Genomic DNA, 16392 nt, shown 5'->3' on the forward strand with positions numbered 1-16392 from the left:
ACCCAAATTGACTGGTCAAGAGTAAAGCAGACATTACCCATGCAGAGTAAACTGACAGGGCAGGCACAGGAAGTTTATGCTTCCCTGCTAGAGGGTGTGTCTAAGAATTATGGCGAGTTTTTAAAAAAAGGCTATTCTGGGTGCATATGAATTGATTCCCAAAGCACATAGGCAAAAGTTTCGGAATTTACGGAGGCAGAAGGGACCGCTTATGCTGAATTCAATAGGGTTAAGCAGAACAATTTTGATTGATGGGTTTGAGAATTTGGAGTTGCAAATATCTATGAGGCTCCGAGGGGGGTCCTCCTCTGAGAGGAATTGAAGAATTCCCAACCTCTGTAATAAGAACCCATGTTGAAGACCAGAGGGTGAAGATTGTGAGGCAGGTAACAATTATGGCTGACGATTATGAGCTCATCCATACATTTAAACCTCTGTTCCATCACCCCCATAATTTTGAAAAGGATAGGAATTGGGAGAGTGGAAGGAAGGCAGATAGCCATGGTAAAGAATGGATAGCTGGGAATTCCCTGAGATCTCCTCCTCAGACCAGGAAAGAAGGGACTGAGGGTGGAGGTGAGACTCGGAAGCCTAGTTGTTACCATTGTAATAAGGTGGGGCACGTTTGTTTGGTAAGTTGGAAGTTGCAAGGAAAGCCCATGGTGTGAATTCATAAGGATTCCAAAAAGGGAGCAAAAGTGTAGAATATCTACAGAGCAGACTGTAGCTCGAACTGGACTTAGGAGACCTGAGGTAAACATGACTGTGGGAGCAGGTGTGATTAATGAGGTAGTGAAGAGATATGCAGGGTTTATGCCTAAGGGGAAGATCACCCCATTTTCCTACTATCTTAAGGGACACAGGTGCTACTCAAACTCTCTTACTAGAGTTTACCCTCTAGAAAGCTCAATGAAAGCTGAAGTATTAGTGAACGGGATAGGTGGGGATTATATCCCAGTTCTATCATACAAAGTATAAAAGGAGTTTGATTCAGTGTCAGGTCCAGTAGTTGTTGGAGTGGTTAAGAAATTCCCAGTGGGTGGAGTAGACTTACCTTTGGGGAATGATTTGGCAGGAGCAAAGGTTGTGGTTTCACCCATGATTCCAGAGAGTCCACGTGTTGTACTACAGATAGCACATGAGATGCCAAAGGTAGAGCATGTGGGAATTCGGAAAACTCTTTGGGCATTAAATTACTCAAAGAAAGATCCTTTGAAAGACATTAATCACATATCAAATGACAATGGTAGTGAATCCGATCATGCTGATACTGATGAAATTATCTCTACGAAAATGATTCCTCACAGAGATTTGTCAAAAGTAAAATCTAGTAGAGAACTAGGCTCTGAGAACTGAAGAACTGAACGTCGTCAAGAAAGAGGAGTCGGAATCTAACAGTAATGAAGATTCAGACGAGAGTTGTGAATCCCATTTCAGTTCTGGTTATGAAGTAATGATATAACAACTGCTACCGAATAATACCTGGCCCTAACTGATCTAGAACAAATGGCAAGAAATTCTTCCAAAGCTGGGAAAGCAGACAGCAAATCACAAGAAGAAAGTGAATTGGACTATTCTAAAATTAATTTGTTACAGCCTCGTGCAGTAAACCCATCGCCATTCACTTCGGGTGCAAATATTTCCCAGAGCATGCTGTTTTGAAGGGAAATACACCCAACAGCATGGCATCAGCTATTCAGGATGAGGACAGCGATGACTCTGTGAACAGATTAACCCGCATCCTTTTAAAGGTCCACGGTGCCTCTTTGAGGAAAAAGAAGCAAATAACAAAGGAGATGAAATAATCAGTAATCAATTCCTTTTAAAAATTAAGAGGAAGGTGGATGGAGAACCATGTGGTGATTCTGCCACCGCATCTGTTAACAAAAACCAGAAGCTTCAGGGAGTCAATGAACCATCCTCTGATTCTGAAAGTAAAGAAGAGTTGAAATCTGGAACGCACAAATTGTTTCAGTTTGTATTACAAAATGGAGATAAGGGTGTGATTATGAAGACTCTGATGAGAAGGTAAAAGCTGTAAAACAAGGAATGGTGCAGAAACAGCCAACAAACTCCGCGAAGATTGAACCCTCCCGGGTCTTTTTAAGTTTAAAGTACCCAGTTCTTTTCTTTGCCAATTAAGGGGCAATTTAGCGTGGCCAATCCACCTACCCTGTATATCTTTGGGTTGTGGGGGTGAGACCCACGCAGACACGGGGAGAATGTGCAAACTCCACATGGATAGTGACCCGTGGCTGGGATCGAACCCAGGACCTCAGCGCTGTGAGGCAGTAGTGCTAACCACTGCACCACCGTGCCGCACGTAAATTGACCCTTAATGTGGAAAAAAGGACAAAGGCGATGGAATTTCAGAGGCATGTGGATAGAGGGAGAGCCTGCAGCCTGGTCTATCTGAGCTCATTCTGATCAACACTGAAAACCCAGTGACACACTCTGTGTTTATGAATCTAGTTCTATGGTGTCACATATTCTACTCAGTAATGAAAAAAATTGCAATTTTCTGTTTGTTGCCATAAAGTGTGCATCTGGATGCTTAGTGCCAGTGTAGCAATAGAGCAGTTAGTCATTCACCAAGCACTTTACAACTCTTGGTTTTGATAAATCCAATTTTTTTATTGATTTACCAGTTGTGGGCATTGCTGGCTGGGCCAGCATTTATTGGCCATCCCAAATGTGGCGGAATAGCAACATTTCAGTGACTATTTTATCGACTTCATTCCTGATTTTCTAAATGCACAGATTGTTTCTGAATCCTTTCATGCATGGTCCCTAAACCGCCTGTGACTGTTTGCGTTTTGCTTACTCATAGGTAAAGACTCGCCTTCAAGCCCAGTCAGCAGCTGTCATTGCTGTGGGACACCAGCATAACCATCAGGTACAATCTGGGACGAAAGGCCTATATTTATATGGCAATTGATCAAATCTGTTTACATACTATGGATGTGTAGCAGTCACCGTCATGTAGTCAAACATCTGCTGTGCACAATGAAACCTCGAAAGCAGCAATGAGATGAATGACCAGTCCATTTTTTTTTGGTCTTGTTGGGAAGGGCGTGTAGGAAGACAGGGCAGTGGGTAAACTCCATGCTGTATTTCGTATCGTTCCCCGAATGTCTGGGACGGGCAGACAGGCTCTCGGCCTCATTGCACCTTCTGCAACGTGCAGTACCCCGCATGCGAATGCGCAAGTTTCAGTTTTTAGGAATGGGCCTTCAACCCGGGGGACGCATTTTGCATCAAAATCTTTTGACCGAGAGTCGCGACCAAAGTGCAAAAAACTGTTAAATGGTGCCTAGGTTAGAAATCAGGAAAAATCAAACAGAATAGAAAGAGAGAGGGTTAGATCTACTCGGAGAGGAAGAGGAATGGACCAAGATGGGTCTCATGATCTTGTTACTTTTTCCACTTGCCCAGGTTTTAACAGGAGCTTGTAGGTCACATATTTTCCATCTAGAACATAGAACATTACAGCGCAGTACAGGCCCTTCGGCCCTCGATGTTGCACCGGCCTAAAAAACACTCTAAAGCCCATCTACACTATTCCCTTATGGTCCATATGTCTATCCAATGACCTTTTGAATGCCCTTAGTGTTGGCGAGTCCACTACTGTTGCAGGCAGGGCATTCCACGCCCTTACTACTCTCCGAGTAAAGAACCTACCTCCGACATCTGTCTTATATCTATCTCCCCTCAATTTAAAGCTATGTCCCCTCGTGCTAGACATCACCATCCGAGGAAAAAGGCTCTCACTGTCCACCCTATCCAATCCTCTGATCATCTTGTATGCCTCAATTAAGTCACCTCTTAACCTTCTTCTCTCTAACGAAAACAGCCTCAAGTCCCTCAGCCTTTCCTCATATGATCTTCCCTCCATACCAGGAAACATTCTGGTAAATCTCCTCTGCACCCTTTCCAATGCTTCCACATCTTTCCTACAGTGCGGCGACCAGAATTGCACGCAATACTCCAAATGCGGCTGCACCAGAGTGTTGTATAGCTGCAACATGACCTCATGGCTCCTAAACTCAATCCCTCTACCAATAAAAGCTAACACACCATACACCTTCTTAACAACCCTCTCAACCTGGGTGGCAACTTTCAGGGATCTATGTACCTGGACACCGAGATCTCTCTGCTCATCCACACTGCCAAGAATCTTACCATTAGCCCAGTACTCAGTCTTCTTGTTATTCCTTCCAAAATGAATCACCTCACACTTTTCTGCATTAAACTCCATTTGCCACCTCTCAGCCCAGCGCTGCAGCTTATCTATGTCCCTTTGTAACTTGTAACATCTTTCCGCACTGTCCACAACTCCACCGACTTTAGTGTCATCTGCAAATTTACTCACCCATTCTTCTACTCCCTCCTCCAGGTCATTTATAAAAATGACGAACAGCAGTGGCCCCAAAACAGATCCTTGTGGTACACCACTAGTAACTGGACTCCAGTCCGAACATTTCCCATCAACCACCACCCTTTGTCTTCTTCCAGCTAGCCAATTTCTGATCCAAACTGCTAAATCACCCTGAATCCCATGCCTCCGTATTTTCTGCAGTAGCCTACCATGGGGAACCTTATCAAACGCTTTACTGAAATCCATATACACCACATCAACTGCTTTACCCTCATCCACCTGTTTGGTCACCTTCTCAAAGAACTCTATAAGGTTTGTGAGGCACGACCTACCCTTCACAAAACCGTGTTGACTATCGCTAATCAAATAATTCCTTTCCAGATGATTATACATCCTATCTCTTATAAACCTTTCCAAGATTTTTCCCACAACAGAAGTAAGGCTCACTGGTTTATAGTTACCGGGGTTATCTCTACTCCCCTTCTTGAACAAGGGGACAACATTTGCTATCCTCCAGTGTTCTGGCACTATTCCTGTAGACAAAGCTGACTTAAAGATCAAGGCCAAAGGCTCAGCAATCTCCTCCCTAGCTTCCCAGAGAATCCTAGGATAAATCACATCCGGCCCAGGTGACTTATCTATTTTCACACTTTCCAGAATTGCTAACACCTCCTCCTTATGAACCTCAAGCCCTTCTAGTCTAGTAGCCTGAATCTCAGTATTCTCCGACAACATTGTCTTTTTCCTTTGTGAATACTGACAAAAAATATTCATTTAGCACCTCTCCTATCTCCTCGGACTCCAAGCACAACTTCCCTCTACTGTCCTTGACTGGCCCTACTCTTACCCTAGTCATTCGTTTATTCCTGACATATCTATAGAAAGCTTTAGGGTTATCCTTGATCCTATCTGCCAAAGACTTCTCATGTCCCCTCCTGGCTCTTCTTAGCTCTCTCTTTAGGTCCTTCCTAGCTAACTTGTAACTCTCGAGCGCCCTAACTGAACCTTCATGCCTCATCTTTACATAAGTCTCCTTCTTCCTCTTGACAAGTGTTTCGACTGCTTTAGTAAACCACGGTTCCCTCACTCGACCACTTCCTCCCTGCCTGACAGGTACATACTTATCAAGGACACGCAGTAGCTATTCCTTGAACAAGCTCCACATTTCCATTGTGCCCATCCCCTGCAGTTTTCCTCTCCATCCGATGTATCCTAAGTCCTGCCTCATCGCATCATAATCCAACAATCAAACCATCTCCGCACACGGCCAGTAAAAATATTCTCTCTTCATTCTTCCCTGGGATATCCTGTCACTGACAGGTTCAGCATTAATTGCTCTTGAATTGAGTGCCATCTTAGGCCATTTCAGAGGGCAGTTAAGAGTTAACCAGATTGCTGTGGGTCTGGAGTCACATGTAAGCCAGACCGGGTAAGGGTGGCAGATTTCCTTCGCTAAAGGGTATTAGTGAATCAGATGGGTTCTTAACAGCAGCTGAGGTCACCATTATTGAGTTAAGCTATTAACAGAATTCAGTTGCCATGGTGGGATTTGAACCCATCTTCTAGAGCGTTACTCTGGGTCTCCGGATTATAGTCCGGTGATATTACACCACCGTCTCTCCTGTATAGTACCCCATTCAATATAACAGCATAGAGGGTTATTGGCACTGGTTCTCCACTTCCACAGCTGATCTGAGAATGTCACTGTTCCTTCCTCCCCTTTCCAATGCTTTAATCTTTCTGCAGCATGCTTTTTTCAGAGGAGAGCTATAAACACCATTTCCATAATCTTAAGGTTTACACTCGGTGAAGTGCAGCTGTTTCTAGATCCAGGGAACTATATTTGAATACAAACATACTCATACATGTCCAGGGGCCTAGTGCTGTAAAATGCGACTGGATAGGGGCTTGATGGCAGGCATGGACACGGTGGACTGAAGGGCCTCTTTCCATGCTGTAAAACTCACTGACTCCAACTCTTTTACTCTAATGTCACAGTACAAGCTCCCTGCTGACCCACTGCGACACATAGGCCAAAAACGTAGCAGATTCCATGGCTGGCCTGTGCTGTGACAGCATGTTTCCTGCTGGAGTGACTGTTCCTGGGCTCCTCCTCCTGCCCCCCACCCCTCAATGTAGCGGAGGGAAAAATCAGCCATGGTTCCCACCCCCCGATCAGTCAAGCAAGGGGGAGCAGGAGGGGGAGGCATACCCCAGCAAGAGTAGCACAGTGGTTAGCTCTGGTGCCTCACATCGCCAGGGACCCGGGTTCAGTTCCTACCTCGGGTGACTGTGTGGAGTTTGCACTTTCTTCCCGTGTTTCCTCCGGGTTTCCTCTTACAGTCCAAAGATGTGCATGTTAGGTGGATTGGCCATGCTAAATTGCCCCGAGGTGAAGTTACGGGGATTGGGTGCGGGATAGGGCCTAGGTAGGATGTTCTTTCAGAGGGCCGAATGGACTCCTACTGCACTGTAGGGATTCTATGAATCTCCAGGGAAGACAGGGACAATGTGTATGGCCAGGGCATAAAATAGAGATCTGACAACATGGCTTGTTAAGGATTAAGGTTAAATATGAACCTAGGGGAGATTTTTTTTTTGTCTCTCACCAATCCTTTTCTCACTGAAGGTCGCAACACCTGGTTGCACCCCAGGCAACAGATAGTAAATGGCTATTCCACTATATGTGGCATCACTGACAGACCCCAATAATCCCCTCACCTGAATATCTACAGATGCATTTATCATAGGGAGACACTGATTAATGGTCAGATTCAGGAAACTGGGAAAAGGTTTAATCTCCTACTCTGGGGGCACTGAGGTCATGGTTACACCCCAGCCTATCAGAGTAGGACAGACAAACACTGCCCAGCTACTGTAGGGGATAAGAGAATATAAACAGTGTTGACAGGACAGGTTTGGGCACAGCCTTGAGTGTGGTGCAAGTCATCCTGTTAATTCAGCGATTAGTGCGAAAGTGAGGTTAATGTGCTGACTCCATGCTCCTGCTGTCACCGATAGCTTGTTGTTCAGTCCAGAGTCGACCAGTGTTTTTCTGCAGTAAAGGTCATCAATGGTGTTGTAATCCTGCTGCAGTCAGCCAATAACTACAGCTGAGGTTGTCAGAGTCTCTGTAACTGTAAAGGTTTACTGATGGAGGGAGGAGCCAGAACTGGGCTCACCCCCAGGGGAGCAGTATTTACTTTTCCCATTCTGAACTTTAACCCCAGTACCCTGCCTCACTATTACACATTCGGCTTGTTTTGCTGGACGGCCATTCTCTGACTTGGAGAACAGTCAGGAGAGTTTTTACATTACTCTGAAATCTTGTTTTTCTTATAAATTTAGAGTACCCAATTCTGTTTTTCCAATTAAGGGGCAATTTAGCGTGGCCAATCCACCTAGCCTGCACATCTTTGGGTTGTTGGGGTGAGACCCACCGAAACACGGGGAGAATGTGCAAACTCCACACGGACAGTGACCCAGATCGGGATCGAACCTGGGACCGTGGCACCGTGAGACTGCAGTGCTAACCACTGCGCCACCGTGCTGCCCTTAAACTAAAACATTCAACTAAATTACACTTAGTAACAACCCAGTCATTAACCCGTGTTAACACCTAATGCCCTCCTCATGAATGTCACTCATGAGGCTGCTTCCTGCCCCCTTGTGCATTGATTTCAAGTTATTATCTTGTTTGTCGTGTGCCAACCTATCTCAGAAATGTGGATCAGCAACCTTCAATCCTGCAATTCTGGATCACTGCCTTTCCCAGAGATTCCCTGCTCTACGACAGGATCACCCTCTGCTCCCCCCATACTCCGCTGCTCCCCATCCCCCCCCGCCCCTCACACACACACCTCTGCTTCCTCCCCCTCCCCACCCGCCCCACACACACACCCTCTGCCCCCTCCACACACCCTCTGCCCCAACCCCAACACACCCTCTGCCCCCCAACACACCCTCTGCCCCCAACACACCCTCTGCCCCATCCCCAACACACCCTCTGCCCCATCCCCAACACACCCTCTGCCACCCAACACACCCTCTACCCCCATTCCCAACACACCCTCTGCCCCCCCAACACACCCTCTGTCCCCCAACACACCCTCTGTGGTGATATATATCACTGTAAGTACGCAAAGGGTTCATGTACATACACTACACCTAGCTAGACATGAGAGGGAACACCAGAGACATGACACACAGACAGTCAACCAATAGGTCAGTAAGATAGGACACGACCAATGGGCAGTCACGATACACACAGAGGTGACACTACCACAGGGGGGCATTACACCAACCTATATATAAGGACACTGCACACATGGCGCAAAATTCTCCGGTATCAGCGCGATGTCCGCCGACTGGCGCCCAAAACGGCGCAAATCAGTTGGGCATCGCGCCGCCCCAAAGGTGCGGAATGCTCCGCATCTTGGGGGGCCGAGCCCCAACCTTAAGGGGCTAGGCCCGCGCCGGACGAATTTCCGCCCCGCCAGCTGGCGGAAAAGGCCTTTGGTGCCCCGCCAGCTGGCGCGGAAATGACATCTCCGGGCGGCGCATGCGCGGGAGCGTCAGTGGCCGCTGACGGCATTCCTACGCATGCGCAGTGGAGGGAGTCTCTTCCGCCTCCGCCATGGTGGAGACCGTGGCGAAGGCAGAAGGAAAAGAGTGCCCCCACGGCACAGGCCCGCCCGCGGATTGGTGGGCCCCGATCGCGGGCCATGCCACCGTGGGGGCACCCCCCGGGGCCAGATCGCCCCGCGCCCCCCCCCCAGGACCCCGGAGCCCGCCCGCGCTGCCTTGTCCCGTCGGTAAGGTAGGTGGTTTAATCTATGCCGGCGGGACAGGCATTTTAGCGGCGGGACTTGGGCCCATCCGGGCCGGAGAATCGCGGGGGGGGGCCCGCCAACCGGCGCGGCGCGACTCCCGCCCCCGCCGAATCTCCTGTGCCGGAGAATTCGGCAACCGGTGGAGGCGGGATTCACGCCAGCCCCCGGCGATTCTCCGACCCGGCGGGGGGTCGGAGAATCTCGCCCATGATCTTCCTCTTTCCATTGTAGCAGACTGGTTAGTCAGTCTGAGTAGCTATAGCAGGATAAACAGCAGCGTTGAATCCAAGTAGGAGAATTGTTAATAGTTCAATAAATGTGTGAAAGCTATCTCCAAGTCTGAACCTTCCTTTGTCAGAGTGCACATCAAGGAAGCAGCTTATGCTACGTCAAGAGCATAACAAAACACCCTCTGCTCCCCCAACACACCCTCTGCACTCCCCACCCTCCACACACCCTCTGCCCCCCCACACACCCTCTGCTCCCCCCAGCACACCCTCTGCACTCCCCACCCCCCACACACCCTCTGCCCCCCCACACACCCTCTGCTCCCCCCAGCACACCCTCTGCACTCCCCACCCCCCACACACCCTCTGCCCCCCCACACACCCTCTGCCCCCCCACACACCCTCTGCTCCCCCCAGCACACCCTCTGCACTCCCCACCCCCCACACACCCTCTGCCCCCCCACACACCCTCTGCCCCCCCACACACCCTCTGCTCCCCCTAGCACACCCTCTGCACTCCCCACCCCCCACACACCCTCTGCCCCCCCACACACCCTCTGATCCCCCAACACACCCTCTGCTCCCCCCAGCACACCCTCTGCACTCCCCACCCCCCACACACCCTCTGCCCCCCCACACACCCTCTGCTCCCCAACACACCCTCTGCACTCCCCACCCTCCACACACCCTCTGCCCCCCCACACACCCTCTGCTCCCCCCAGCACACCCTCTGCACTCCCCACCCCCCACACACCCTCTGCCCCCCCACACACCCTCTGCTCCCCCCAGCACACCCTCTGCACTCCCCACCCCCCACACACCCTCTGCCCCCCCACACACCCTCTGCTCCCCCTAGCACACCCTCTGCACTCCCCACCCCCCACACACCCTCTGCCCCCCCACACACCCTCTGCTCCCCCAACACACCCTCTGCTCCCCCAGCACACCCTCTGCACTCCCCACCCCCCACACACCCTCTGCCCCCCCACACACCCTCTGCTCCCCCCAGCACACCCTCTGCACTCCCCACCCCCCACACACCCTCTGCCCCCCCACACACCCTCTGCTCCCCCTAGCACACCCTCTGCACTCCCCACCCCCCACACACCCTCTGCCCCCCCACACACCCTCTGCTCCCCCAACACACCCTCTGCTCCCCCCAGCACACCCTCTGCACTCCCCACCCCCCACACACCCTCTGCCCCCACACACCCTCTGCTCCCCCAACACACCCTCTGCTCCCCCCAACACACCCTCTGCTCTCCCCACCCCCAACGCACCCTCTGCCCCCCACACACCCTCTGCTCCCCAACACACCCTCTGCTCCCCCCAACACACCCTCTGCACTCCCCACCCACCCTCTGCCCCCCCACACACCCTCTGCTCCCCCAACACACCCTCTGCTCCCCCCAACACACCCTCTGCTCCCCTAACACACCCTCTGCTCTCCCCACCCCCAACGCACCCTCTGCCCCCTCACGCACCCTCTCTCCACTATCAGCTGCAGATCTATCAGTCAATTTGCCTTCCCTCTTTGTAACTCTCCTTCAATCACTTTGCCTTGTTGCCCATTCCCCCATCCTTCAAAATGTCTCTTCAACTGTCCTCTGTGTCTCCCCCCCCCCCCCCATATAAATGGTGCTGGCTGATTGTTGGCTGCGCTCCAACATGAGGGTGCCATGTGATTACAAGGTGTTGGGAACACACAATCGAGTTTATGATAAACGTGACTTTGTTGTATCCTCGATCGCAGGGAGTCACGACTGCCCTCTTGACAATCTACAGACAAGAAGGCATTCTGGGTCTGTGGCGAGGTGTCACTGGTGCTGTTCCCAGGGTGATGGTCGGCTCTGCAGCGCAGCTCGCTACGTTTGACTCTGCCAAGCAATTGGTGAAGGACCAGCAGGTGAGTGGACGTCGATGTGGGGGGTGTTGCAAATCGCTGAGAAGGACGATCATTAATATGTGCAGCCTTTAATTTGTTACAGCAATATGAGGAGGGGCACAAATGATTCCCCTATCATCCCACTTCAGGGGCGTCATTTTCCGACCCCCCGCCGGGTCGCAGAATGGCCGTTGGCCGCCGTGAATCCCGCCCCCACCGAAGTCTCCGGTACCGGAGATTGGGCGGGGGCGGGAATTGGGCCGCGCCGGTTGGCGGGACCCCCCGCTCAATTCTCCGGCCCGGATGGGCCGAAGTCACGCCCAGAAATTGCCTGTCCCGCCGGCGTAAATCAAAGCTGGTATTTACCGGCGGGACCAGGCGGCGCGGGCGGGCTCCGGGGTCCTGGGGGGGGCGCGGGGCGATCTGACCCCGGGGGGTGCCCCCGCGGTGGCCTGGCCCGCGATCGGGGCCCACCGATCCGCGGGCGGGCCTGTGCCGTGGGGGCACTCTTTCCCTTCCGCCTCCGCCACGGCCTCCACCATGGCGGAGGCGGAAGAGACTCTCCCCATTGCGCATGCGCGGGAAACTGTCGGCGGCCGCTGACGCACCCGCGCATGCGCCGCATTTCCGCGCCAGCTGGCGGGGCACCAAACGCCATTTCCGCCAGCTGGCGGGGCGGAAATCCCTCCGGCGCCGGCCTAGCCCCTCAATGTTGGGGCCCGGCCCCCAAAGATGCGGAGCATTCCGCACCTTTGGGCCGGCGAGATGCCCGTCTGATTGGCGCCGTTTTTGGCGCCAGTCGGCGGACATCGCGACGTTGGAGAATTTCGCCCCAGGTCTTACTATAGCAGGGTTTTCTTATAAATCTAGCTGAGGATGAGCTTTGCCAATACTGCAGGAGTCCCACTATGTTTGCTTTCAGATTATAAAGAATAAGCTAAACAGGTTTTCTGTGTTTAAACAATGCTGAAATTCAACGTGGGCAAGTGCGAGGTCTTGCACTTTGGAAAAAAGAATAGAGGCATGGACTATTTTCTAAATGGTGACAAAATTCACAATGCTGAAGTGCAAAGGGACTTGGGAGTCCTAGTCCAGGATTCTCTAAAGGTAAACTTGCAGGTTGAGTCCGTAATTAAGAAAGCAAATGCAATGTTGTCATTCATCTCAAGAGGCTTGGAATATAAAAGCAGGGATGTACTTCTGAAGCTTTATAAATCATTAGTTAGGCCCCATTTAGAATACTGTGAGCAATTTTGGGCCCCACACCTCAGGAAGGACATACTGGCACTGGAGCGGGTCCAGCGGAGATTCACACGGATGATCCCAGGAATGGTAGGCCTAACATACGATGAACGTCTGAGGATCCTGGGATTATATTCATTGGAGTTTAGGAGGTTGAGGGGAGATCTAATAGAAACTTACAAGTTAATGAATGGCTTAGATAGGGTGGACGTAGGGAAGTTGTTTCCATTAGCAGGGGAGACTAGGACCCGGGGGCACAGCCTTAGAATAAAATTGAGTCACTTGAGGACAGAGACGAGGAGAAATTTCTTCAGCCAGAGAGTGGTGGGTCTGTGGAATTTATTGCCACAGAGGGTGGTGGAGGCCGGGACGTTGAGTGTCTTTAAGACAGAAGTTGATAAGTTCTTGATTTCTCGAGGAATTAAGGGCTATGGAGAGAGAGCAGGTAAATGGAGTTGAAATCAGCCATGATTGAATGGTGGAGTGGACTCGATGGGCCGAATGGCCTTACTTCCGCTCCTATGTCTTATGGTCTTATGGTCTTAAAGAACAAGATAGGTTTATTGACCCTACATCCTGAATTTAAAATAAATCTAGGCAAATCACGCACATTTCCTGGCCCCTCACATTCACTAGAAATGAATGAAAATGAAATGAAAATCGCTTATTGTCACAAGTAGGCTTCAAATGAAGTTACTGTGAAAAGCCCCTAGTCGCCACATTCTGGCGCCTGTTCGGGGAGGCTGGTACGGGAACATATTGTGGAGTAAAAGTATAAACTTGTAGATGTTTAACAGTTTGTGAAGAAGATAAACAATCAAAGGAATATACGGTTCATTGTTCTTTGCTTGGTCTTGATGCAGTGGTCCCATTGCTGTGGCTGTTTTGTTCAGTTGTCTTGCTGGGTATGGAGAGGATTCCCACTTTTTATTCCCAGAAGATCTCAGTTTGCAGTAGATCTCTCTTCTCAGGATGGTTACTTTGCACATCCAAGTGCAATACTTTCGAGAGCGAAACCGCTTCCTTGTAGCTTTTCAGTACAGTGTTCTGATCTCTCTGGCTTGGTAAAACAGTTCTTAAAAACCTTGTTCGCTGTATATTCGAGAAATTTGATTGCCATGTCTGCTGCTATCATTGTTGATGGGGTTGCAAGAGGGTGGGGGCAAAACTGCTCACAATACTCCAGATGGGCCTCACCATTGCCTTGTACAGTTGCAGCAAGACTTCCCTACTCATACACTCCTACCCGCTTGAAATAAGGGCCAATATATGGTGGCAAGGTTGCACAGTGGGTGCTTCACAGTGCCTGGGTGCCAGGTTCGATTCCCAGCTTGGGTCACTGTCTGTGCGGAGTCTGCACGTTCTCTCTGTGTCTGCAAGGGTTTCCCCCGGTGCTCCAGTTTCCTCCCGCAGGTGTCAAAAGAAGTGCTGTTAGGTAATTGGACATTCTGAATTCTCCTTCTGTATACCTGAACAGGCGCTGGAATGTGGCGACTAGGGGATTTTCAGAGCAACTTCATTGCAGTGTTAATGTAAGTCTACTTGTGACAATAAAGATTATTATTATTCCATGAGCTTTTTTGATTACCTGCTGCACCTGTGTGCTAGCTTCCTGTGTTTCATGCACAAGTCCCCCTAAGTCCCTTTGTGTGGCAACTTTCTGCAGCTTTTTTCCATTTAAATAATACTCTCGCTCTTCTTTAGTTCTCCCTACCAAACTGAACAACGTCACATTTTCCCACATTATACTCCATTTGCCAACGTTTTGCCCTCTTATTTAAAAAAATAATAAATTTAGAGTACCCAATTATTTTTTTCCAATTAAGGGCCAATTTAGGTGGCCAATCCACCTAGCTGCACATCTTTGGGTTGTGGGGGTAAGGCCCACACAACACGGGGAGAATGTGCAAATTCCACACGGACAGTGACCCGTGGCCGGGATCAAACCCAGGTCCTGAGCGGCGTGAGGCAGCAGTGCTAACCACTGAGCCACCATGTCGCCCTTTTGCCCATTTATTTAATCTATCAATATTTCTTTGCAAACTGTTTGCATCCCTCTCATAACGTGCTTTTTCCACCTATTTTTGCGTCATCTGCAAATTTGATTACAGTACATTCGCTTCCTCCCTCCAAGTCAATAGTATATATTGTAAACAATTGCGGTTCCAGCACTGATCCGTATGGAACCCCACTTCTAACATGTCACCAACCTGAAAAAGAACCCTTATCGCCACCTGCTGTTTTTTGCCCATTAGCCAATTCTCTATCCATACCAAAATTACTATCTCCAACACCATGGGGTCTTATCCTATGACATCCTTTTCAGGGTGGCTCAGTGGTTAGCATTGCTGCCTCATGGCGCTGAGGACCCGGATTCGAGCCTGGTCCAGGGTCACTGTCCGTGTGGAGTTTGCACATTCTCGCCGTGTATGCGTAGGCCTTACCCCCACAACCCAAAGATATGCAGAGTAGGTGGACTGGCCACGCTAAATTGCCCCTTAATTGGAAAAAAAAGATTTGGTTACTCTAAAAAAAATTTTTTATGGCGTAACCTTTTCTGAGGTATTTTCTCGGACGCCTTCTGGAAGTCCAAATACAACACATCTACGGTTCCCCTCTATCCACTCTGGTTGAGACTTCCTGGAAAAACTCTAATAAATTAAACACCATTCCCCTTTCATAAAGCCATGCTGACTCTGCTAGATCAGATTATGGTTTTCCAAAATGTGCTGCTATTACTTCCTTAATAATTGATTCTAACATTTTTCCAACAATAGATGTTCGGCTAATCGGCCTATATTTACATACTTTTTGCCTTCCTGCCTTTTTGAATAGAGGTGTCACATTGATAGTTTTTCAATCCTCCGGCACTTCTCCAGATTTAAAGGCTTTTTGGAAAATTACAATCAATGCATCCACTATCTCGGTAGCTACATCTTTTAGGATCCTAAGATGCAAGCTATCAGGGCCAGGGGACCTATCTGCCTTTAGCCCCATTAGTTTGTCCACTACTCCATCTCTAGTGATGGTATTTAATTCCTCCCTCAGAATATAAAATATGAGGAGAGATCGTACAAATCAGGGTTGTACTCCCTGGACTTTAGATGGATAAGGGGTAATTCCGCAAAGTTTTTAAGCTATTAAAGGGAACCGAAAAGTTAGATAGCGACAAAACTCAAGTTGTTGTTGCGGTTGACGTGAGCTCCTATGATGCTGGAGCCTAACTTCTTTACTTTAACACACCCCTGATTGAACACAGTGTGTGAATGAACTGCCAGGTCAGATTTCTGTGGTGTCCATTTGAAAGTTGAATTAGGTCAAAGGGAATTAATGAGCTTTAATGTGTGCTTTTTTGTGCATTTTATTAATACATTCAGTGGTTCAGCAGTGACAGCTGGTTGGTCGGTTTGGCAGGTGGAATGATGAGCAGCGTTGCCGTGGTGATCACCATGACTCCTTTTGATGTCATCAGTACGAGACTCTACAACCAACCCGTCGACGAGGTTGGCAAGGTGGGTACTCTCTCCGTGATCAAAACACTCAGTTAGCCGTGATGTGACCTGTGAAATATATAATTCTTCCCTCTCCACCATCACGTCTGCTTATAGGGAGAGCTGGACCAGCCGGTATTCCAATGGTATCTCTAAATCCACATCTGATAAAACCAAAATTGATGAAGTTGCGACATTGAGTACTTGGTGTGTGTGCAAAAGCAGAACAGAGTTAAAGTTTAAATTTTTGTTAGGCTATGCTGATATGGGGTATTTTGAGTTGTCAATTGTGCTTGGATATTGGGCGGGATTCTCCCATCGGGTGGCTAAGTGCCGA

General features: G+C 49.5%; 1 protein-coding gene across 2 annotated transcripts in view; it reads left to right on the forward strand.

Annotated features, from left to right (window-relative positions):
- LOC140392738 (solute carrier family 25 member 35-like) overlaps positions 1-16392 on the forward strand; it is a 38345-nt gene that overhangs the window by 17218 nt on the left and 4735 nt on the right. For both annotated transcript variants that reach the window (XM_072478300.1, XM_072478301.1), the window contains exons 2-4: positions 2831-2896; positions 11191-11343; positions 15942-16076. In XM_072478300.1, the coding sequence (XP_072334401.1) occupies positions 2831-2896; positions 11191-11343; positions 15942-16076 (354 nt within the window). The remainder of the gene's footprint in view (positions 1-2830; positions 2897-11190; positions 11344-15941; positions 16077-16392) is intronic.

This window comes from Scyliorhinus torazame, chromosome 16 (genome assembly GCF_047496885.1).
Source record: "Scyliorhinus torazame isolate Kashiwa2021f chromosome 16, sScyTor2.1, whole genome shotgun sequence".
NCBI lineage: Eukaryota > Metazoa > Chordata > Chondrichthyes > Carcharhiniformes > Scyliorhinidae > Scyliorhinus > Scyliorhinus torazame.